The sequence below is a fragment of the Phragmites australis genome, chromosome 5 (genome assembly GCF_958298935.1).
Source record: "Phragmites australis chromosome 5, lpPhrAust1.1, whole genome shotgun sequence".
In the NCBI taxonomy this organism is placed as follows: Eukaryota; Viridiplantae; Streptophyta; class Magnoliopsida; order Poales; family Poaceae; genus Phragmites; species Phragmites australis.
Genome location: NC_084925.1, coordinates 3,189,396 through 3,214,614, shown reverse-complemented (window position 1 = coordinate 3,214,614; position 25,219 = coordinate 3,189,396). Strand labels below are relative to the sequence as shown.

Genomic DNA, 25,219 nt, shown 5'->3' with positions numbered 1-25,219 from the left:
ATTATAATGTAATTGTTCGCGTTTAAAATTTTTAAGCACTAGATTATAGCATCCTCTACCATACATTTTTTTTCCAAAATTTTTTATGACCACTTCGATAGAAATATAGTATTGTAAAATTTTAAAACAAAGATATATATTTACAATTTTTAAATTTAAAAAATATAAAAAATTCATGAAGACTTGTCCATGTCTCTAAGTCCTAAGCACATGAGCCTCATTTGATACAGTTATTACTAGATTTTGCTTTTCAAAATCTATAAACCGAAAGAAACAGATTGGTTTAGTGCTGAATTTTAAAAAGCTGGTTTTTAATAAAATAAATTAAAAAGCTGGTTTTTAATAAAATAAATTAAAAAGCTGGTTTTTAATAAAATAAATTAAAAACTGATATGTTGATTGAGAGTGATTTTTATAAAAAATAAATTTTCTTTTAAAAACCAATAATTTTTAGTATAAAGCCTAAACAGCTTTCAGCAAAACAGTTGTTTATAAGTTTCGGTGTGAGCCATCATACACAACACGGGAACCCCCCCCCCCCCTCCGCTTGACCTTTTTCTAAGCGGGGACACTTCCGTCCCCTTCCTCGCCAGCGCCGACCCGCCTCCACCTCTTGCCACCGAGCCTCGCCAGCCACCACCTAGCGATTCCTCTCTCGCCGCCGCCCTCCTCCTGCTCTTCCCTACGGGTTTTCAGTTGGCGCGGAGTCGAAACTCATCCGGACTTGGATCGATTTCTCCCGTCGGTAAGGAACCCTAACTTGACCGGACGGATTTTCTATCAATCGGTTTCGGTCTGCAAGATCTCGCAACAGCTGGGAGGAATCAAATCGGAATAATTGTTTCTCCATTGCACGGTGGAGTGTAAATCTTGTCCACCCCGTCCATCCAAGGTTCTGGTTCGGTTGAATTAGGTCGTCTTCGTCGCTGCGGGCGAGGTCAATCGATCGGTCGATCTCAGTCGGCGCCATAGGACTTGCGAAACAAGTCGCGGTGCAGTTTATTATGCTTTATTTTGTGATATGACCACCCTTGGTATTGCTTTGGCTCTTCGATTTGCGATTTCGCCGTGTTCCCCAACTAGGGTTTCATGCTGGAATTGCTCTGACACTTCAACATAGTTACTCTCGCGGGTTCGGTCGGATTGTTGTTATACGCACGGTTTCTGTGGGTTAGGCTATCAGACAATAAACGGCAATGCTAATTACTGTATCCCATGTTTTAGAATGTGCCACTTTGCTTTCTTAGATGTGCATTCGAGTAATAGATCATAACTTGCTTTGGTATTTAGACGCGGAATTGATTTAAATTGTAAATGCCTGATGTGAACCTTATAAGGCATCAATTAATTTACATATGTTTATCCTTTTGCTCATCCTCTAAATAAAAATATAAGTTACAAGGTATATACAACATCAGTCATCTGCTATTTTCTTCTCTTTGACATGTTCACATATCAATGTCTCGAGATATACTTATTATTCTGTAGTTAGTTGAGCCCCCTTATTCTTATCCTTTGTTTGGTAGGAAACTATACATCCAAAAACATACAGGTTATGCAATGGAATGCAATTATACGAAAACAAGGAAAACTAAAACTGGTGCAAGGTCAGCTAGCCATGTGTTTTTCAAATTATAGATGCCTTAAATCCTTAGTTTTTCTAATTACATCAGCGTGTTTACAAGAAGATACTCCTTTTCTTTCTGCGCACGCTTTCTCATAGGCCTACTTTTCTATGGGACACAGTCATAAGGTTTCACACTTTTATATCCAAATATTTGCGTGTACAGCATTACTCCTATAGATTAATACCCTGTCTGATAAGCTGTGTTGCCGGTAAGCTTATCCTTTTTGCAGTGATACTGAGCACTGGCATACTGTTACTTCATGCTCTGGAGTAAATATTTTTTATGTATAATTAATGCCCATTCTGGATTAAGGAATTTCATAGTAATTCTTGACAAATTGTTCTATCTCCTCCAAAACTCCTCCATTCCAAAAGGGCCTTAGTATTATATAATTATACAGTAATTCATGCTATAAGAAAAAAGTTGAAAAACAAGCAATTGCTGCTGGTGACAGTGGTATATGCTGCCCAATGAATTCTTGTCGAACGGACTGTAACAGCTTGAACCTGCGATGATTATTGTCATATTGTGTTGGCCATATGGTTTTCTGTTGCTATTTGCTTAACTCTATGATATCATGCGTTTCTTTACAGGATACCCTGAAAAAATCTGCTCCCAAAAGTTTGAAAGATCGCCAAGAACCTTGCAGGATAACACTAGTGCTGAGTTTTGGAAATGGATCATGGGCGTTATGCTCCACAGCATGGATGGGAGAACAACAGTGTAATTGCAGCCTTTTCTTTTACTAACTACCGAGGATGATGAAAATATCAGATCTATTGGCCATGTGGTTGACCTTTGTGTAACCAGCGTTAGTTTTAAAGGATTTCAAGAAGAGGCCATTGCTTAAATGGAATGGATTTACCTGCCTGTTCTGTAGAATTTGTTGCTGACTCAACTTATTCTGTTGAATCTACAGGCACCCGATGGGTATGGTGTCACCAATGAGCCAGATTTTAGGTAAGTCAATAAGCCATCCTGGTGCCATGTTACCTGTGGTATTAATGTCCATTATTTCCTGCAAAATGTGTCTATTATATACTCTGCTTGTTTAATTTCTCTAGAGAACCTAGATATGCTTTGTTGCTTGGATAACAGTAATACCTTTCTTTGTCATTTGCGACATGCATTTTCACTTTATACTGCCTTTTCATATTACCATATTGTCCACTATTAACTCAATTTGCAGGGCTGGTGGATCCTACAATGGTAGGAGATCTGTGGATGAAGGCTTTCCTAGAGATTCGTATGGAAGGGGTGCATTTTGTCATGATGCACATGATAGAAATGTGTATCCACCAGCACCCTCCGTTGGCACTATGTGGTCTCAGCCTCGAAGAAATCATGATGATGAATATGCAACTGCCAGAGACCACAGAAGGAATGGCACCGATTATCACAATGATGGAAAACATCATGAGTTCGATTCCTACAGAGGAGTTGATAGACTCCGTGATAACTATCGTTCTGCTGACAACTACTATGAATCTGGCAGTCACCGTGATTTTGGTGTTGATAGGAACAAAAGGATTGGTAGTAGAGACCATGCGGAGTTTCATGGTGAGTTTGAAGACCGGTACCGCAGCTCTCACCAAAGCAGAGAGAACAGCTATGAGAGAGATCCTGAATATGGGCGTTATAGCTATGATTCGGACTATGAGAGAGGCAGGAGAGAGAATAGCTGGAGAAGGCGCAATTCTTGTGGGAGTGAAAGAAGAGAGTTAAGTCGTGAAAGAGACGGAAGTCCATACACGCGCCATAGCCGTTCTCGATCACGTGGGCATGATGACCGATCAAGATCACGGTCTAGATCAAGATCTCCTCGTGCCAAGAGTCGTGGTCGGAACCAAAGAGATGGCGTTTATGATGATAATCGCTTTGACAGAAGAAGGGATTATGACTGGGATGAACGATGGCGTGGTGATTCAGTGGTATGACCATACTTTTATCTTTAACATTTGTGCATCTGTAGCAGTATGTGTTTTGAATTTACAAAACCTTGACTTCTGCATTCATGCTTGCAGGCCCCATCTGCCACTGTTGTTGTCAAGGGGCTGTCTCTGAAGATTAATGATGACGACCTATATCAGATTCTTGTACAAGTTCCTCTTCATAAACTGTTACACTGGTTGAAAGTGTATTGTCTGGTTCGTTTTAATCATTTGGGTCTGATCTCTTATAGGCTCAGTGGGGCCCTCTACGCAGTGTGCGTGTGATCAAGGAACGAAATTCTGGCATGTCTCGAGGATTTGCTTTTATTGACTTCCCTACTGTGGTACTAACCGAACAAATGTTATTACATTACCCATTCAGACTGTCATGTACTGTTAACAAAGCTGTATGCTATCCACAGGAAGCTGCCCGTAGAATGATGGAAAGTACTGAAGAGAATGGCCTCGAAATTGATGGTAGGAATGTGTTCTTTGAGTACAGGTATGCGTGCTTCTCTATTTTCAAATATTGCAATTTGCAAGTCCTCCATCCTGTATATAATTGTTCAGTGTCATGTTTAACAGTCTCTGCTTCAAGTAGTATACTCTTCGTAGCGTGCTGGTGAATAAATGAGTATGCAAAGCACGATTGTGTCACGTTTGGTTGCGTTACAACAACAAAGCATTCTAGTACCAAGCAAGTTGGGGTAGGCTGAGATGAAACCCACAAGATCCAACAAAAAGAGGAAGAAAATAAACAATAGGAAATAAAAGAAATGCATTAGTAATAGTAAATATGCTAATAGTAATAAAGGTAAAAGAATCATGTTTGGTTGCATTAGTGCCGTAAATCTCATGCTTGTGGAACTACTGGTCTTTTTTGTATCCTCTGTAACTATTTTTCACTCAATGTTGCCTTCATTTACCAAGTTCTTGTGTAGCTCGGTCTTAAACTCCATAATTGCATTGGCAATTATAAGCTAATTGTATTAGCAATACACTGATCCTTGTAGCAGGGTAGCATAGGACCAAACTGGGTACTGTAATCTATTGTTATTTTGATGGTCCATGACTAAAGGGAATTGCATTCGAAGCTAATTCAAATTAGATATCATCAATAATGAACTTAAGAAAGTAGTTGTATGACAAATCGAAGAAAAAGTGTGTTAAGGTGGGGTTACTTCACCATATTAGCATGTGTAGGTGTTTTTGGTCTTTGTATGGCAACGAGATTCTATTGCAAATCACCTAGTCAGGTGTTATTATGTTAAGTATCGATGCAATGTAATCGCTTCAGTTACTTGTCCTACATTTTCCAATGCTGTTCTTTGTTTCCTGCTTCTGGTTCTGCTTCTGCTGCTACCAGAAGACAGAAGTTAGAAGTCAGAACAAACGAGGTTCTGGAGAAGCCAGAAGTCTGCTTCTGAGGAAAATAAACTAAAGCTGAGAAGCTCGCTAAGAGACGCTTTTCTGAGAAGCTATGTGCTGAGAAACCAAAAATTTGTTGTAGAAGCAAATAGTCTATTTCCAAAAGCAGCTTTTCAGATAAGCCAAAAGCACAGCTTTTCAGAAAAGCTCAAAAGTAGAAGCTCAAATAAACAGGCTCTTAGTCTCGTACAAATTTTCTTCTGTAGTCATTTTATTCGTATTCTTTTTATTACTCGCATCTAACCCTTTTCAGTCATGTGTTTATACCTATTGCTTCCACTGCAATTAATTCTACAATTTTTCTTTATTGCAGTAGTAAACCAACTGGTGGGATAAGTGGGCCTTCTCATGGACAAGAAAATTTTACAAGATCTGCCTATGGGCACAGGACTGTTGCTGCACCATGTGATTGGATATGCAGTATATGTGGATGTATGAATTTTGCCCGCAGAACCTCCTGTTTTCAGGTATTTGCAGGACTCCTCTTTGTTTTACCAATTTTTCTTTCATTTCCTCCCTTTGCCCGCTTCTCTCCAGTATTTCGTTGCATCTTCCAATTTAGCCTGTCCAGCTACCGGGAGATGGGGTATGTTGGATTTTCCCTTATTTTTTATTTACTTACAGAAAACTGCCATAGTGCAATGTGGTTCTATATATTTTTCTTAGATGTGCATTAAAATACCACCAGTCTACTTCGATTCAATTTTTTTGTGCCCTTGAAACTTTGTTTCTGGATGATCACATGTTATTTATATTCTTGTAGTGCAATGAGCCCCGTACTGAGGATGCTCTACTAGCTGATGCAACAGGTTCCAGTCCGCTGTTTGGGAGAAGGGGATCTGAACTAGGCAAGTTTTGTGCTTTTATTCTGGAATTATGTGAAGTATGAATTGTGCTGCCTTATTGAGCTGTCATTTGCAGGTCCAACTCATGTTTTAGTTGTTCGTGGCCTGGATGAAACCGCTGATGAGGAAATGCTTCGGTATGAATTTGCTAAGCATGCACCTATAAAGGTGGGCAATAAACTAATTGCTTGATTAGGTTTCTTTCCTTGTCGACGGAATTACATGCCATTTCTCTGCAGGATATCCGCCTTGTTCGGGATAAGTTTACTCACGTTTCCAGAGGTTTCGCTTTTGTTCATTTTCATTCAGTAAGTAGTGGTTGATAATAAAGCTGTACCTTTTCTTTTATCGATTTCAGTTTCTGACAGTTTTCAGCATCCAATTGTGACAGGTGGAAGATGCTACGAAAGCTCTTGAAGCTACAAATGGTATTACACTTGAGAAAAATGGTCAGGTTTTGCGTGTAGCTTATGCTAAAAGCACACATGGACCTGTATCAGGGGCTTCACAGTCAAATAGCCTTGCTGCAGCTGCCATTGAGGCTGCATCATTTGCTCAGCAGGTCCATTATAGCTCCTGCCATGATGATAGTTGTTATACTACCATATGTTTAGGTCTTACTGTTTGTATTTAATTATGACTTCGTCCATTCTTTCTTATTTGATTCTTTACCATCTGCGCTGTCAAATTTTTAAGATATTATCATTTGTGTGTTTGGAACTATGAATATTGGGCACATGAAAAATATCACTATATTTGTTTCTAAAAGCACTTTGCAATGCTATAATTTTGTTAGTTCCTAATAATATAAAATTATAAAAAGTAATTCAAAGTCACATTTTGATAGACTGTAAGATGTTAATGGCAACAAATAAAAAAGGGCGGGGGTTAAGGGGAGTGAGGTTTCATCCCATTCTCATGTTACACTATAGCATATAATTTAGGCTGATGGTAGACATGTTGCTCATTGGTTTACTCCCTTTGCCTTTTTGACCAGTATGATGCCATAGGCTGGGCTCCAAAAGAGTACAATCCTGATGACAAACCGAATAGCAATTCGGAATCTCAAAAGGATGGCTCTGCAGCACAGTCAGGATTTGTTTGGGATGAAAAATCTGGTTATTACTATGATTCTGCCTCTGGATTCTATTATGATGGAAATACTGGTAAGCCTGCAAGTCCACTGTGGCAATTTTGTTAAACTGTAATTAATTTTTGGTAACGATTTTCATATCTTTTTAGTTGGATCTTGTGGGTTTCATCTCTAGCCTACCCCAACTTGCTTGGGATAAAGGCTTTGTTGTTGTTGTTGTTGTATTTTCATATCAAAGAGTTCTGTTACAAATTCTCTGCTGTCGGGGTTTGTTTTCCATTTATGTCTCAATATGTAACCTTGTGTTTATTGCAGGCCTTTATTATGACAGTAATTCTGGAGTTTGGTATTCGTATGATCAACAAACTCAACAATATGTCCCTTGTAATGACCAGAGCAATACTAAGGTGGTTGGGGATATGGCCAATGAAAATACAAAGGCCTCAGAAAGTAATAGTGGTAATAAGGTTGTGATTTCTGCGCCTGCAGCCACAATTAAACAAGGTGAGAAAACTTCATTGCCTGAGGCTGTTCAAGCTGCTGCAAATGCAGCACTGGCTGCAGAAAAGAGAGAAAAGGAGAAGGCAAAAGAAATTAAGTTGGCCTCAAAAACTAGTCTCTTAGCTAATAAGAAGAAGATGAACAATGTCCTAGCTATGTGGAAGCAAAGGAATCAAGAAGGCCAGGCTGCACGAATTGTCCTTTATGACAAAGAACCGTCAAACTCTGATGATAAATTTAACAATTCACACGGTGGAACTGGATTCTCATTGAAAAGCAAGCCTAGATCTGACTTCGGAAATGCTAAGGATATGAGCTCAGCTGCAAGCTATAATTCTCTTGGCCAAGGAACTGCAGCCACCCAAATGCTGGACTCTGATGTAAAGCCTAGACCTGTCAGTAACAGCTTAGGAACTACAGTTATGGGTGTCATAAGAGGTTCTTCTAGAGGAGTAATCAAGTTGGACACTTCATTTCATGCATTATCTGATGCTGGAAGCACTGACTCCTGCACCACTATAACCAGAAGCACAAGTGCGTTAATGACAAGTGCTGAGGCACCTACAGCTTCTGCACCCTTCAAAACAGATATATCTGCCTTAGTCTCTAATACTTCATCTGGAGTTTCTGGGAGTGGTAAACGTCGGTTTTCGGAGGCACCGGGACAACCCCAGTACAGAGACCGGGCTGCAGAAAGACGAAATCTATATGGATCATCACTTGGCAATGATATTGTTGGATTGGATTCAAGTAAGAACACACTTTTTTTAAAACTTCTCACTATTTACAATCGCAGTCTTTTACGATCCTCATTTCTTGAGCACAAGATTTTTACTAATAGTAACTGTCCACCCAAATCACAGTTTTCATAAAGATTTTGTTATTCTCATTTTGCCGGAGCTTTGTTGGCAGTTTCAGTTTTATATTAATGTGCATATAGGCCTGACTTGGTATTACTGGGAATTTTTTATTACCCTACTGATATTACTTGGATTATGAATTCCTTCTGGAAGTTATAGGGATGATATTTTCATTCTGCTTGTTCAAAATTTGTATTAATTTTCTGGAAATTACTTCTTGTCAAGCTGGTGACTATCCATCCCGAAAGGGTTCAAGTGAGATAGGATCGATGCCATTCCCTCCTGGGGTGGGTGAACGTTCTAGTGGTGAAATTGGCAACACTGAAAACTATGAGGTTATCACTGCTGATAGAGCAATTGATGAAAGCAATGTGGGCAACCGTATTCTACGCAACATGGGTTGGCAGGAGGGACTGGTAAGTTCGTCTGCCACGTATTTCTCAGTTTGTTGATGCTCTTGGATGGCTTGACTGTAATCTTCTTTTCCTATTAGCATTTAATGTCTCCCATATTTGATCAAGAGTTTCATGTCCCTGTATGTTTGCTGTCTCAGCTGCAAATGATTCTGTGTTTGGCATTATTATAATTGAAATTTATTTATGTATGACCATATGTTTTAAGATATCAAATTTATTTTTAAGTCTTGACTGGCCTTCTCTCTTAACTGATGTAGTTTGGAGATGGCAAGCTGTTAATATCGATTCTTGAGTTTGTCCTGTAGATCTCACATCAGAATAAATTAGTAACTGATACCTGCGTCTTTACTAGTACATTCGAGTCCATGTCTAGTACATTCGAGTCCATGTCTTTTGCATGTAGACGCTACTTTTTTTCTTTGTAGAGGAGCATCTAGACTCTATTTGGAAGGCTAAAATTACCTTGCACGAATCAGACATCACCGATCTTTTTAGCTTGAGGGACGCAATCTCTAATGGCTATGAATAGTTTGTTGGGCATGAGAAGTTAGTAACTTACTGTGACTGCAGAGGAATCAGTTTGCCGATATTGTCTAGATTATGGAAACTGGGAAACAATAGTATACCTTCTGACGTGAGTGTGCATTGGTATTGTTTTTGTTTCTTGCAACTACTTTGCAAATATCCAGGGCCTGGGAAAGGATGGCAGTGGTATCAAGGAACCAGTCCAGACAAAATCTGTTGACGTTAGGGCTGGACTTGGAAGTCAGCAGCGGAAAGCTGATCCATCGCTGGAGGCCCAAGCTGGGGATAGCTATAAGACCATCATCCAGAAGAAGGCCATTGCAAGATTCAGGGAGATGCCCTAAACTATTTTTTTGATTCTGTCGTCGCATGTTGTAGTTCGTTTACTTGTGGTATTATATCTTGCACTGTGTGCTTGTGCTTTGTTGAGAAGCCTAACTGCTGAATTATGTGTTAAATCCCCAAGGGGCTCATTGTTTATCTTGTCATGTAGCTCGATACCTCTTATGTTTTTGTTTGGATTTTCCTTTTCTTTATGTGTGCTGGATTAGCAGAGGTACCAGATATGACAGTACTAGAGCTTCCATACGAATCTATAACATATATTAGTTCGGCAAGAATTGATGAGCTCTTGGGGCATCGAGTTCCTGTAGCTACTGTTCATAGTCGCTGATAGGTAGGCTGCCTTCCATTGCATTCTGCCCTTCTAGACTCCTCTAGCGACATTCGACTCGCCCTTCACCTTGTATCAGCCCACACTGCCCCCTACTCTCTAGCTTTGATCTCTCTGTGTGTACCCTCGTCGGCTCACCCCAAGTGTTGCTGTCGTTTGGCCACTGCAAGCTTCAATCCTTACTTTAATGTCACTTTTACCCCCCCCCCCCTTTGATGCCTTTGCCAAGCCACAATTTGCCAACCTCTACTCTGACATCGCCTTCAACCCCACCTTCGCACCCACTTTCATCGCGTTGTTGCTATCGACCTGTCCTGCCTCGATCTCCATGCACTTGTCGGGGATCTACTGGCCCGCGCATAAAGAAGGTGATTTTTCTTTTTTCCCCTTCTGATAGTTCTCTTTACGAGCATAAGAATAAATGAATCAATGACGATTAATTATTTGTTCTTACGATCTATGTGATTTGACCTTTTGTATGTTGATTTCACTGTGATTATCATTGTGATTACATTATGGTGACTACATATCATAAAATATTCTAAGGAAAAACATATATGTATATATAAAGAACAGGGTTGGTTGTGGTTATGAAAAGTAAATGAATTAGTGAGGATTGAAATAGTTGTACTGTAATCTGAGTGGAGCAGCTTGGTTAATAGTTGTGTTAAACATGCGTTCGAGTGATTTATCCGAGAAAAGAATTCTACTATTTTGAAGTTATCTCTGATAGGCATTTACCTTGCTCGCTATTCCCAGCAGTATTTCACTGCCAGCAACAATGATGACGACAAGTATAGCGTAGTGCATCCTAGCTTTGGTATGTTACTCTCTTTCCCTGAAATTGTAGGGAAACCTAACGTAACTTAGGGAGAACCATTAAGCATCAAGCTTGCATTTGGGCCACTATCACTATGTGATATTTGTTGTGGTAGTGACAGAGCACTGAAGATACCTATGTTAGTTTATGGGATGATGCAAAAATTTAGGTGCATCAAATCAATTGTGGCCTAAAAAATTACAAATGTTAAATATATAGTGGCTTTTGTCTTCGCTTTAATTATATCGGTACCAAAAAGTGGAGTTGGTTAGATGCATGTCCAGTAATTTTTTGAGCTATTTTGTATGAGACGCTAATATTTCAATGCCATATTTTTTGCCTAACGATTTTTTTAACAGACTATGGCTTTATTTAAGGTATGCTTAACATATCCAATCTAAAAGGGTTTGTCTTCTCACATGGACAGTTATATGTGGTCATTTCAAGAGCGACATCACTAAGTGGAATAAAAGATTCTCATTAAAAATAAAGATAGAACAGCTAGGACAATAATAAAGAACATCATGTATAAGAAAATATTACAGTATATATGAGTCAAATATCAGAGCGCTTGAAGATATCTCTCATATGTATCCTTAACTTTTCATGTACCTGATGTTTTTCTAGAATTTAGTCCCTTAGCTTGTACTATATGTACCACTTGCTATAAATATTTGCTTACTGAATAATATTATTAATTACATATTGATATTATTGTCCCTGTATAATATGCTTAGTCCCTAATCTTTTTTATCATGTCCTGCCCTCAAATTGCATTGTAACCTATACCGGTTATCTCTGTAATATACACATACTACTTTTGCACATACTCACTCACTTTTCCTTTACTCTATAACAACCCGGAGTCTCCGGGTTATAACAACCTGGAGTCTCCGGGTTGTACAGTTCCGGAACTTCTGGGTAAATCCGGATTCTTCGGGTTCTGTATAGAACTGAGCTCAAAATTGAATTTAAAGTACGCCTAAAGAGTTCTAGCTCAAACCAAGTGATGTTGTGTGTTCCAAGTGATGATTTCGAGTAGATCCAAGAAGAACCTACAATCAAATACACACGAATAAATAGATCGAGCAAAATGCACAAATATTAAGCAAGAACTCAAATGAAAGGGAACAAGAGAGGAGACACAAGATTTGTTTCCCGAAGTTCGAATTCACCACTGCGAATTATACGTCTCCGTTGAGGAAGTTCCAATGAGACGGGTTTCTTTCAACCACTTTTCTCTCCAAGCTCAGTCACACTTGAGTTTGACTTCCACTCTTGATTTTTTCCCTTGCGGAGGCGAAATCGAAGCCTTCACAAACTTTTTTGCGGCTCACCACACGTACTGGAGCTCATCGGACAACATCTAGCCGGCTAGGAGGCTTCACCTTCAAGAGTAACAAACGCAATCGAACTTCTTGCCGATTAACTCAAGTGCTCAAGTATAGATTTTAGCTCACTTGCACTCAATCTTCCAATCTCTCAACCTAACTCACTTTTCTTCTCAAATCTCACACTAGATTAGAGTGGGAGGGAGTTCTTTTGGCTCTAGAGGATGTTTCTTTCATGCCCTTGCCGCTGCCACAAAGGATGAGAGTGAGGGGGTATAAATAACCCATCTAAAAAAACTAGTCGTTACAGACTTTTCTGTACTGACTCGAAGTTTCCAAGTCAACCTGGAGTATCCGGGTAAGCTAAAGAAGGCAAAACTGAGCACCCAGACTCGGAATCTCACCCGGAGTATCCGGAACCCGAAGTATCTGGGTCAACCCGGAGTATCCGGGTCAACTAAAAAGGCCCAAACCGAGACCTCTCCTCGGAACCTCACCCGGAGACTCCGAACAACCCGGATAATCCGAGTTAACCCGGAATATCCGGATTCAGCACAGCTGACCTTTGAAAAACGGTTGATCCTGAAGTCCGATTTTGACGATTTTGGACTCTTCGGAAAGCTTATTCAGAGTGTTACACATCCCAACTGAATTCATGACTTAAAATACATTGGATCAAATTAGAAACACTCCAAAATTTAATTCGGACACTTACACACTTTCCACACCGGGATTTCTAAAAAGAACTCTCACTTGGGTTTGGTTAGAAACTCTTGAGCACTGAGATACAACAATTAGCTCTATGTTGCATCCCTTTTAATAGTGTGATATACCTATACTCAAATTCAAAGATAAAACTCATTTGAACTACTTTGAGCCTTTGAAAAACTTTCAAGTACCTCTTCTTTCATTCAAACCTTGAGGGTTGACAACTTCCATACAATCTTCACTACATCTCTTCTTGATTCTTCATATGATTGATGTGAATCATTCATAGGTTTCCAGGGCCTCACATGGTTCATTGGCGTAAAGCCTTCACTCGTTCTTCACCATCGTCTTGGTACTTTGGCGTCAAGCCATTTGCTTACCCTTCACCACAGATGGTCCATCGCAGCCGAGTCTTGCTTACCCTTTACCGTCTTACCATAGAAAACCATTTTGTATTCAACATCTTCAAGGAATTCACTTTATTAATTATGGAGTCCACTCTTGTTCTTCACTCTTGGCATATATGATTTCAATTTAACTGATGCCTTCTTATGGATTCTAACCCCATCTCACTTTCAAGCACAAAACACATAGGTTAGTCCATAAAACCTAATTGATAACTTATATACCTTAAGTTACTTGATCTTCACACGTAACTTATTAGCCTTTATGCATATTATCAATCTTCATATATAACCTAACCCCACTCATTTTCAAGCACATAGCACATGGGTTAGCCCATAAAACTCTATTGACAATATCATACCTTTAGTTACTTGATCTCCACAAGTAACTTAATCTTCAAGTTTATTGTTAATCTTATTGAGCTTTTTCTTCTCCTTATGAGCATCACTAGGAGCTCAATGACAACGATGCATTTCTTTTGTTCTCATGGTATTTTTCAGGAAATTCATGATTCATCACTTATGTATCTCCTATGAAAGAACCTAGAGCTCATTTATCTTGATGCATTTTCAATCTCCCCATTCACTTATAGCTCATACATATCTCTCAATGCATTGCCTATGGAACAACCTACTAATAAACTCAACACTATTGTTAGTCCATATGTATTATTATTAATTACCAAATCACAAATAAGGGTTAGATGCACTTTCACATTTTCCCAAGCTATACCTTTGTTTGCGCAAAGCGGGTTTCGTAAATCCATGCATCAATATGTTGGAACACATTTTGTGCAGGACACGGATTTGATTAAGTGCATAATTGTATATTTGTTGTCATAATGCCCTGTTGCGAAATGGAAATCATTCTCTAATCCTCTCGTTTTGTTTTCAAATTCCTTTAGGATTCTATTCAAATTAGTCAGAGTCAGTAAAATAATCTCTTTATCTCACATCAGGAGAAGTCTTGTGGATGCCATATACTTCATGATTTTGGTACAAATCGATCAAGCAAATGTGCTCCAGCGAGCGCAAGGTACAAAAGAATCTTTGCTTAGAGCATAACAAATCCATCTTTTGCTATCGACGCTGTTTTGCAATGACATGCAATTTTTTGTTGAAAGGAAAAATAAATATGACACTGATGTTTAAATTAGCGCAACGTAGAAAATTTTGCTTTGCAAAATATGTACTCCCTCCAATTTTGAAAGCTTGACGATCAGATAGCCTAATTAAACACAGAGACAGTTCAGTTACTTTGTCTAAACATCAATTATAGAATACCGGACATAGTACGATGGTTCTATATATTCTTTGTATTGCATCTTATTTCTGTGTTATGCATTGTACTCTGTCAAGTTTATCTATACATTATTGTATGCACATTAAAGGTAATTATTGACACTAGTTCTATCTGAATAGAAGACTCTGTTGCATGTATCTCTCTTGCTCTGATCAAACACTAAAGCGGCACAATTTCAGAAATATTATCTTCTAATATGCATTTCTACCCCAACTTCAACAATTATTTTTTCATGTAGATCATGAGTTGGCGCAGCGTAGCACAAAATGTTTAATGCATAAAGTTGCTTGTGTTCTGTGTCAATTTTATGAGATTTGTTTTCAAAGAAGTTGGGCAAGTCTTAAGGTTGCTAGACAAGCTTTCTGATGGCTGCTGCAACTGTAAGGACCCATGGGTCAAGGTGGGTCTCTATGGGCCCTCATTTCAGTCAACAAAGCCATTTTTAGTGCAGTTGTACACGCCCACCAACGAAACGTCCTACGCCACAGAATCGCAGGCTTAAATTCCACGCCCAAGGGAATGCTCTATCACCGCCGCGGATGCCTGCGGGGAGGTGAGGGCGGCAGCCTCCGGGGACCGGCCAGGTTGGGACGCCGGCGGTCACAGGCGAGACAGAGACCCAAGAACGCAGCGGCGGTCGGCAACGTGAGGTGGAGGCTGACGAAGGACAATGGTAGTAAGAGCGTGCTGTTAGTTAGCGGTGGTCCGCCAGGTCGCAGGAGCACGGCTTGGTGCACGGGGCGCTCCGCTTGTCAGCAGTGGGAGGGGAGTAGTGATGACAATAGAGTACCACGGGTGTGGGTAGTGTTCATCTATATTTGTATCTGTTGGTTTTTTATTCATCCGTGAGTATATCATGAATGCTTGCAGGTAAGTTAGTATCAAATCTGTTATTCACATATATACCCATTTATCCATAGAGTAGTGGCTCAGGATGAGGATATGACTATATGAGAGATTAGAGTTGGATAAATGAGCCCATCTATCATAGACTATATAGGTAAACGGATAAATATACCTTATCCATATTTGTGTCTAGTGAGTAATATTTTTCGTCCACAAACATATTAATAGATATTAAATACTATTTATATTCAATCTTATTATGATATTTATCCGCTGTTAAATAGACATCCCTACGAGAGGGGAGGGGACGGCGACCGGCAAAAGGCCTGGGCTGGCCATCTCAACTCGCCAGCGCCGTTTCCGGGGATCAAACCCGGGTCGCCCGCGTGACAGACGGGAATAGAGCGGCGTGAAATTGTACTTATTAAATTATTAAATAGGCAGCCGAGCACAGGACATTGCAAGTTCCGGTTAGATCGCCCATATAAAGCAGCCGTACGCAAAGAAGTATCGAAACTTGAAACGCTGCTACTGAAACGAGGACGCAATGTACGAACGTTTTAGTATGTAAATCATGTTAGAGATTATCCACTCAAATGTTTTCTGAGTAGCACGACAAGGCATGAAAAAGCAAATAGGTTATGTACATACATACACCCGAACAATCGGTGCAGGTTCATTGGGATGCTATGATATGATTATAGGACAAGATTGGCTAGAGGATCGCAGCCCGATGTGGGCAAGAAGACGATGAATTTTAATCATCGGGGGCGCTGGGTGACATTGCAAGGAATCACGGATGATCTATCGCAATGCCTACCAATGACAACACAGCGGGGTGAAAGGGTTGCTCAAGTGCGGTGCAATCACGCATTGCATCCAACTCCGGCGGTGACAGTTTTAGCCTTTTAGCTAGGTGTACATAGCTAAAAACATTTATTTGTTAACCAAGATAACATCTCTTGAGATGTAAACTCGACAAGTTCGTCGGTCTAGTCACTTGTAGCCTTTATGATTAGCATTGTAACCTATAAAAGTGCATCGCTTGGTTCTGAAATAAAGTTTTCTCTGATTATAGGGCCTCAAATTAGGCCAGTAAGTTGAGCCAAAAACCTTGAGCTGATTGTAGTCAGGTTTTCTACCAGCAAGCTTATGGAGAGGGGTATCAAAATTGATCACACGAATAGGCATTTTGTTTATCAGAAAACAAGCATAGTGGAAGGCTTCATCCCAAGATCTAACTGGCATTTGGGACTGAGCTAACAAGGTTATGCTAGTCTCAACAATATGTCTATGTTTTCTCTCAACTAATCCATTTTGCTGGTGTGTGTGGATAGGAAATGCGATGAGTAATGCCAGTATGCTCAAAATGTTTGCTCAGTTTGTGATACTCCCCTCCCCAATCAGATTGTACAGTGCTAATTTTCAGGCCAAGTAGTTTCTCAACATGATGTTGGAACTGAAGAAAAGTAAATGCAACTTTAGACTTATGTTTCATAAAATAAACCCATGTGGATCTACTATAAATATCAACAAATTTAACATAGTAACTGAAGCTATTAACAGAGACACGAGCATGACCCCACACATCAGTATGAATCAACTATAAAGGTCTAGAAGACTAGAGCAAAGGACTAAAAGGAAGTTGATTGCACTTCCCTTGCTGACATGCATCACGGACAGAAAGATTTTTATTTGGTGCTACAGCAAGGTTGTTATTTTCTAAGATTCGATGAACAACTAAAGGGGATGGATGTCCAAGCCATCGACACCACAGCTCTCAAGTGATCTTGGCTGAAAGAAGAGCTTGTGTGGGTTTATTTGGAATGGAGTAGAGCCCATCTTTACACCATCCGATGAGAAGTGTGTTCTTCGTGGCTCAATCTTTGACAAAGAAACAATTTGGATGAAATTCGGCAAAAACACCATTGCCAGAAACAAGCTTATGAACAAATAGCATATGGCGATTGATTTTGGGTACATGTAGGATTTTGTTTAACAGAAGAGAATGAGGAAAAGTTGCAATAGATGAATTTCCTACGTGTGAGATAGACAAACATGAGCCATTGGCAACCTAAACATGATCACCACCAGAGTATCGCTCCTTCATGTGCAGCCGCTCGAGGTCATTGGTGATGTGGTTAGTCGCTCCGGTGTCTGCATACCAGTCCGAGTCGACGATGTACTCATTTGTGGCTGCTGTTGCAACTTTGTTGGTGTCGGTCGCTTGGTAGGAGTGATCAAAGTAGTACTAGTAGCGAAGGGCATCATGCCCTGCTTGTGGCACACTTGGCAGATCTCGCGATCACCATTGTTCTGTTGGCCTCCTCCTTTGCTTGAGTTGTTGCCACGACCACAGTCGTTGCCGCCACCGTGGCCACGACCATGGTTGTTCCTGGGATTTCCACAACGACCAAAATTCCTGTTGACATTATTAGCTAAGGATACCTGAATGGTGGTGTTGGTGTGTTCAAGCCTCTGCTCGAAAGCCAGCATGTGTGCGTAGAGATCGCTGATGGTGGTCAACTCAGTGAGCGCGGTGGTGATGCTTGTCACCAGTGGGTTGTACTCTATGCCGAGGCCGCGTAGCATGTAGGAGACATCTCCTCGTTGTCGAGGGGTTTGTCAATGGCGACCAGCGTGTCGGTGAGGCTCTTCACCTTGCGGAAGTACTCGATCATTGTTATGTCATTCTTTTGGATCGTCGCGAGCTACATACAGATTTGCATGATCTGTGCCTTGGAGCTCGATGCATACATCCTCTCGATCTGGCGCCAAACGTCGCAGGAGGTAGTCAGGCTCATGACATGACCCAACACTTTCTCGGAGATGAAGGAGAGAATGACACTCAGCACCAGCTGGTCCTGTTGGTACCACGTGGTGTACGCCAGATTGATGTCGATGCGGGGAGGATTGCCTTCACCTGTTGGAGGTTTAGTGATCCTTGGATTCGAATGGGCATTTGTCCCATCGACGAAGCCCATGAGGCGCTGGCTCCTGAGGTAGGGGAGGAGCTGTGTAGTCCACAATAGGTAGTTGTCCTGTGTGAGCTTGACATTGATCATGTGATTGGGCATTAGTGGTGCTGGTGGCTGGCTGGATGCTGATGACTGGCCAGCCATGGCTATGAGCGAAGAGAGGTTTGTGAGAAAGTGGAAAGAGATCTAGATTCTGATACCATGAAGGAATTTGTGAAGCGTGAGATTACAATCATCATGTCGCTAGAAGCGGTCACGCACGTCACGCCCTGCACTCTACGTGATCACCATGCCTATTCTTCAGCTGAGGACACGGTCATTCTCATCAACGGAATGGCTCTTCGGTTGCAGACTACAACAACTCATTTTCTCTAACACAGAGGGGTGCCGGGTCGGCGGCGGAATAACAACCACAGAACTAGCGCACAACAGGGCCCTGCTGTGGCTCGCACCGCGAATCCGCCATGAAGCCACTCAGAGCTTGAGGTGACAGAGCGACCGGAGATGGAGAAGGGGATGGCTCGACCAAAGGTGCCTTCTCCTTCACCATGTTTTGGTAAGACGACTGCGAGGAGCCGACGTAGGGGAGGCTCATATCCATCCAATGGAGGCCCTTGGGGCGCCCAGTAGACGACTCACCTAGGTAGAAAGCGCGTGTCACCGAGGACAGTGGGGAGGAATGGAAGGGGGTCGACCTGCTCGTGGTGAGCTGGCGGGGGTTGGGTGGATGGGGAGGTGGCAGAAGACATCCCACTGGCTGGATTCACCAGGCCAAGAAGGTTTTCTATCACATGTAAAAAATTCTATCGAGTTAGATGGATGCCTGTCTACCTGAGCATGCATAGAAGATACTCTCCATCTTTCCATCAGAAAGTCAAGAAAGAAGATACCTTCCATCTTCTCTTTCACTACGTGAAAAATAGACAAAGTAGACACAAAATTAATGACGGGTCATAATATGACATGTCACTTATAATAATAGTGATAGGTCATCCTAGGCTAGTTATAAGTGATAGATCATCCTTAGCCAGTCATAAGTGACAGGTTAAGTTATGATCCGTCACTAATAACCAGCTCATCAGTGACGGATCATCCTAGAGAGTCATTAGTGACAGATCAAATTGTGACCTATCACTAATGACCAGTTTGATGAAACAGAGCAGGTAAAGAAATTTTAATTAATCAATCATTAGATGTATTAATCAATCAGTTTCTTATCACAACTTACTTAATTTTTTTCCCTCAGAGGGCGAGAACTCAATCTTCCAGACTTAATTTTTTTTTTTTTTTTGCCTTAGAGGGTGAGAACTCAATCTTTCATATTATTTTTGGTCTCGAAAAATTTGCCGAACTTGACAAAGTCAGGGAGAAACAGATGTAACTTTTTCTCTAGATGTCCATAGAGTATAAAAAATCAAAATCGGAGTTTGTACGTAAAAGTTATGCCTATTTTACTGAAGGTTATTCCGGATCACCTATCAAATTACAATTCGATAAAAAACAGTCATAAGTGATGGGTTACGGTTATGACTCGTCACTTATGACATTCGACAAAAAATGTTAAAATGATTAAATATATGACTTCCTTCAGAACGCACGTGAGGGTGTGGTGGTAAGAGGCAACGCACGCAAGGGGAGGTCGTGAGTTCGATTCCTACCGAATGTAGAGTTTAAAACAGTGAAAAATAGCATGTGACATGTGGCGAGTATTGATGGCCCCTGCGTTGAGATGACTCGGATGAAAAAAATATTTTTTGATTTTTTTCATGTCCAAAAAATACGAAAAATGCTCATCAGTCATAAATGACGGATCATTACTGTGACCCGTCACTTATGACATTTATTAGTAACATATCAAGTTGTGATTCGTCAACAATGATCTAATTGATAACATAGTTTTACTCGTCACTTATGACTTGTCATCAATGATATATTCGAGGTGACAGATACGGAACCCATCAGCTATAACGAATATCACCTGTCACTTATGTTCTTTTGTCACGTAGTGTCTCTCTCTCTTGAGCACAGAAGAGCGATGATGCATTCTCGATCCTTTCTTTCTTTTTTTGGCGAAAGATTCTCATCCTTTCTGAATTCACTAGCTTCACCTCACTCAAAAGTCAAAATAATATAAGCTAGCGGCCAACATCTCCAGATTTAAGCACGTACTTAGCTACTTCAAATGACTAACTATCAAAGATCAATAACTTGTCACTCTCGACAGCCCATGAATTAGATATAAAAAATCATTGACAAATACAGATAAGAATTAAGAAGTATCAAACAAACTACAAATCGACGACACCTGCGAGAAATGAAAATGTTCATGGGGGCTTACTACTCAGCCCCCCTTGACTCTTTGGATAATAATGATGATGGTGATGATGATGCTAAAGCTCCTTGATTAATTCTTGGTCTAGAACTTCGCCTTGATCATCTGCACAGTGGCGGTGTCGATCCTGAACGCCTTGGCGAGCACCTCGTCGGTGACGCCAGGGACGGCGCCGAAGAGCGATTCCGCGACGCGGATGAGGCCGGGGTTCTGGCTGCTGAGTCCGACGATCCCCCAGGCCGGGCGCGCGCGGAGGTTGAACGCGAAGTGCACGAGCCCCTTGGGGTAGACGAACACGCCCCCGCTCGAGACCACCTTGGCGAAGAGCTTCCCGTCCGTGGTGATGAAGCCGACGTAGAGCTCGCCCTCGACGACCGTGAGCATCTCGGTGCCGCGGGGGTGCGTGTGCGGCGGGTTGAGGCCGAAGGGGGCGACGTCGAGGCGCGCCAGGGAGATGCCGAGCGAGTTGAGCCCCGGGAGCACGTGCACGTCCACGAGTGTGGAATTGGAGCCGACCGCGTTGGCCGTGTCGCCGGGGTTCTGGAGGCCGGAGAAGGCGAAGTCGCCGGCCGTCACCAGCTTCGGGTCCTTGCACGCCATCCCGTTCACAAACACTGCATCGTGCATGCATGGATCCATCAGGATAGCAAAGGTTAGAGACGTGCATGTAGTTCATGCAGGAGAATCAGTAGAGGAGATGTGTATGTAATGCGTGAGTGGAGTTGTTGCATGGATATATAGAAACGTTGATATGGTAGTGGCTTGAGTTGGCCGTGAGACTCGGCAGGCAGTGGGTGCAGTATGTGCTGCGTCGTGTGTGTATAAGTACATGTATAAGATTGAGGCAAGAAATAGTAGGACAAAGAAAACGGTGCTCGTGTTAATTACAGCGTCACCAAATGAGAGTCTTCTTCCTCCCATGCGTGTGTGGTAATCATGCGTGTGTTTATCTTTGTGTGTGTGTGTGTGTGTGTGTGTGTGTGTGTGTGTGTGTGTGTGTGTGAGAGAGAGAGAGAGAGAGAGAGAGAGAGAGAGAGAGAGAGAGAGAGAGAGAGAGAGAGAGAGAGAGAGAGAGATGCGGATCATCTCCAACATGCACACACCATTGGAAGCGTAGTCAGCGACGCAGAAGTCCTGGAGAGCGCTTGGGTCGTAAGCAAGAACCATAGGAGACGCCATTGCTGCGACAAGAAGAACAAGGAAGATCGAGTGGGGCCTTGCCATGGCTGGCTACAAACTTCTAGATTATGTCGTGTAAGAGCCGACGAAGGGAAGCTCGAGTTATCAAGGTATGAGTAGAATGGCTTAACTTGGATGACGAAGAGGCATGGAGGACGTGAATATATATAATAGTCACAACTAGCGGTGGTGCATGCATGCAGGCGACCGGGTCCTGTGAGACTTAGCTTGTTCCCGCCAATATTCATACAACACGTATGTGGACACTTGATGTGACCGACCGACCCAGTCCACAAGTATTGCATTGGACCAGCTGGTCGACGCGGCCGCGCTGGATTTGCCGCATTTGCAAGACACTGCGGATTAAGAGAGAACCCTCCACATAATACAATTTTGAAAGATTACAATACCCCTCTTCAATCCGACTACATAAGTGGGGTATAAGGAGAGGGTAGAGGAAGGAGAATCAAATATCAAATACAAAGCAGAAATAATCTATTAAGATCCATAATAGATTAATTAAAGTTACGATCAGATTAATTCGAAAAAAAGTTGTAGAATGTAGAATAAGAGAAAACTTGTTAAGATTCATGAGAGTAGATTAAATACACTCTATTTTAATTGTCTTCTTCTAAGATTAATAAAGGTAAGATATGATAATGATTATTATTTTGAGGAAGGCTGAAACCTATATAAATCTCATATCTTACTCTTTGCTATGCACAATTGATAAATATATATTTTTATTTTAAATAAATATTTATGTAATCAAATTTACTAATCCTGGACAGTAGTGGAGGAAGCTAGGGTTTGCCGAATCAATCTCTCAAGTCTCAAGTATCCACGTCACGTGAGGTGTGTGTACTATATGCGTACACGTCGTACAAGGCAAAATGGCCGTCCAGAATCGGAAACCCTGTGGCGGCAGCTCTCAAAATCTTTGGCAGTACTCCATGGGTTGGTAAAAAAAAAATATTTTTCATGAATAAATATGTTGAGAGTCTTTTGTAGGTTGAAGATTTAAATTTGAAGTAGTGATGAAGGAATACCAATATGTTTATTATTAAGAGATTTGTTTCTGGCCTAATGGATTTAAGTCTATATTTATAATGAATTTTGGTGTGTAAATATACAAATATGTTTTTAAAGAGATAGCGATGCATGTTACCGCTATGCTATAGGGACTTGAGGCTAGTCAAATTACGCAGTCTGAGTTTAGGCGGAATACATTTATCCATAACTTGAAGATATTATCTACTATGATAAATACAGTGGTGTAGGTGATCTAGAAAGTACTATACTCGGCCGATCGTCAATTATGGCACGACGTCACACTGTCCTGAATGTCAAGATAACCTCCACTTGCACTGGGATATTAGGATGGTCACCACTTGCACCGGCATTAAATACCGATTACTTCCTTGCAGGCGGAGGACGACTCGTAGGCCCCCTCTGGTTGATTTTTCTCCAAGGCTTGATGACCTGCTCCTCAGGCTTCGGAGAGCTTACCCAGGCTCCGCAGGACAGGGGCTCCGGGAGACTGGGGCTTTGGAGAGCTCTTGAGCCTGGAGACCCAACAGGCCTTCGGGGACCCGAGATTCTCAGGCATAGGCCGATGGGGCCAGGAGCGTTGGGGGTTCTTAAAGACGGCCCCCAACAATCCCTTTCGGAGACCAGCAACTTCCACTGTCTCAAGAGGCAGTGGTCAGAGAGGTTCATGGTCTTCAGAAGCCGGATTTCCGGCTGAGGATCCAGAGCCTAAGGGCTTCGGAGGAGCTCTTGATGGCAACCCTTTAGTAATGTTTGTAGGCTAGGGTATTTCCCCCAACAATACCCCATCATCCGTTGGCCTCGAGGTATGAAGGGACAAGCGGATATAGAAGAAACTAACTCTAGCCCAGCATCATAGTCAGCATATCCTAATATAGCTTCTCACCATTGAGGAGCCTCTCAGTGGTGACCGTGAGCGATGATGGCGAAGCTTGATGGAGACATCATAATATGAAGGAAACTGAGTGGTTGACAAGTACGCTGAAGGAGGGAGTCCATGACCCCCTCAGCGGTTTACCACGACGAGGCCTGACGGAGTCAATGAGCTCCGGGGCCTACGCGGAGTAAGCCCTTCAGCTCCCTTGATGGTGAGTCATTTGGCCGCTTGCACCGTCATGGTATAGGTTGTGTGTGGCCCGAGTAATGGATAGCGTGCGATAATGGCAGTGTGTCTAATGAGGTAAAGCGCAGGTTCGTCTAGGGTCTTGTGCCCATGACCCTCACATGCGTTGAAAGAGGCCTGAGCCATAAATGTGACAAGACGTGGGCACAAAAAACCAGGGAGCCACCGAAAGACATTGCCACGTGGACGCGGATCGACCCAGGCATAGCCACTGGCCCCCTAGGGGACTAATTGGGAGTGCCGCAAATCGACGCCTGTGACGACACCGTTTTCCTCCCCTGGCGTGCGCAAGCAATTGGCCCAGCTATAAAAGTCGGGGGTTCACCTAGTTGATCCTTCACCGTTGTGTAAGAGAGTGCCTCTTCTTGGCTTGAGTATGGCGTCCTCTTCCTCCTCATCATCGGAGATGACAATGGTTTCTACTGGCTCGTCGCTTCTAACGCCAGCGTCGGTTTCGCCTGTTGTGGTGCCTCCGGGATCAAGTGGTCCCGCGGGCATGCTTGCAAGGTTGGAGCCGGTACTTGCAAGGTTGGAGCCGGTACTTGCAAGGTTGGAGCCGACGGCCATCATGCTTCCATCCTTGCAGAGGGAGCCGCCCCCCGTCACTTTGTCTCGATCTCCAGTCTGCCCAGCCGCTCCAGTCGAGATTATCGAGATCTCTGATGATGAAGGGGAGGTCGACTGGGATCTCCGGGAGAAGGAGATCGATGAAGAGGATAAGGCAGAAGCGGAGAAGGAGGCATCCTAGGTGGGGAAGGAAAAAAGGCCAAGGAGGAGGGAAACAAGGCCGCAGAGGAGTTCTCTTAGTTCTCGTCCTCGTCCTTTAATGGCTTGGGGGCAGGCTATTGCATCAGCTTCCATAATGGTAGGCCACAGATGAAGAGCATACACCGCTTCATGCAACACTGCTAGTGCTTGTGGTTTCCTTAATAGTCACCTTGTATTCTTTCTCTGCCTGGTTTGCTCTCTCAGGATTTGTTTCTTTGTTTGTCACCTGTTTGTCGGTGCTTGTTTTGTAAGCGTCTTTTGGATGTACAAGTTATTAATAAGATAACTAGATCCTTGGATCCGCTCATTATTTTTCCTTTGATTGAAATGTATGGTGATCCTCCGAACGTGTAGCCTTTCGTGTTATTGTGTGCATTTAAGCCTCCATGCCTCACCTTCCCCGACCCCCCTTGCATGTTGCGGTTTTCTAGCAGCCGGAGGGTGCAATGGTAGGTATGACTGTAGGATACTAGGTGC

The 25,219-nt window shown here is 42.2% G+C and overlaps 2 protein-coding genes across 3 annotated transcripts; one reads left to right on the top strand and one right to left on the bottom strand.

Annotated features, from left to right (window-relative positions):
• The first annotated feature begins 540 nt into the window (after nucleotides 1-540).
• LOC133918424 (SUPPRESSOR OF ABI3-5-like) lies at nucleotides 541-9,707 on the top strand. Of its 2 annotated transcripts, none has more exons than XM_062362301.1 (16): nucleotides 541-745; nucleotides 2,222-2,351; nucleotides 2,548-2,588; nucleotides 2,818-3,559; nucleotides 3,653-3,724; nucleotides 3,811-3,903; nucleotides 3,982-4,061; nucleotides 5,304-5,454; nucleotides 5,751-5,835; nucleotides 5,909-6,000; nucleotides 6,072-6,140; nucleotides 6,224-6,394; nucleotides 6,830-6,998; nucleotides 7,241-8,176; nucleotides 8,512-8,702; nucleotides 9,392-9,707. In XM_062362301.1, the coding sequence occupies exons 2-16, from the start codon at nucleotides 2,304-2,306 to the stop codon at nucleotides 9,569-9,571; spliced, it is 3,120 nt and encodes a 1,039-aa protein (XP_062218285.1). In that variant the 5' UTR covers nucleotides 541-745; nucleotides 2,222-2,303; the 3' UTR covers nucleotides 9,572-9,707. The 2 variants fall into 2 exon arrangements, with proteins under 2 accessions (XP_062218285.1, XP_062218284.1); XM_062362300.1 differs by having other exon boundaries at nucleotides 5,301-5,454.
• A 10,778-nt stretch (nucleotides 9,708-20,485) lies between these two features.
• On the bottom strand, nucleotides 20,486-21,920 carry LOC133917369 (putative germin-like protein 2-3). Its single transcript, XM_062361272.1, has 2 exons — nucleotides 21,726-21,920; nucleotides 20,486-21,236 (listed from the first exon to the last, which is right to left on the bottom strand). Exons 1-2 carry the CDS (start codon nucleotides 21,844-21,846, stop codon nucleotides 20,707-20,709), a joined length of 651 nt encoding a protein of 216 aa, XP_062217256.1. The 5' UTR covers nucleotides 21,847-21,920; the 3' UTR covers nucleotides 20,486-20,706.
• Nucleotides 21,921-25,219: the final 3,299 nt, after the last annotated feature.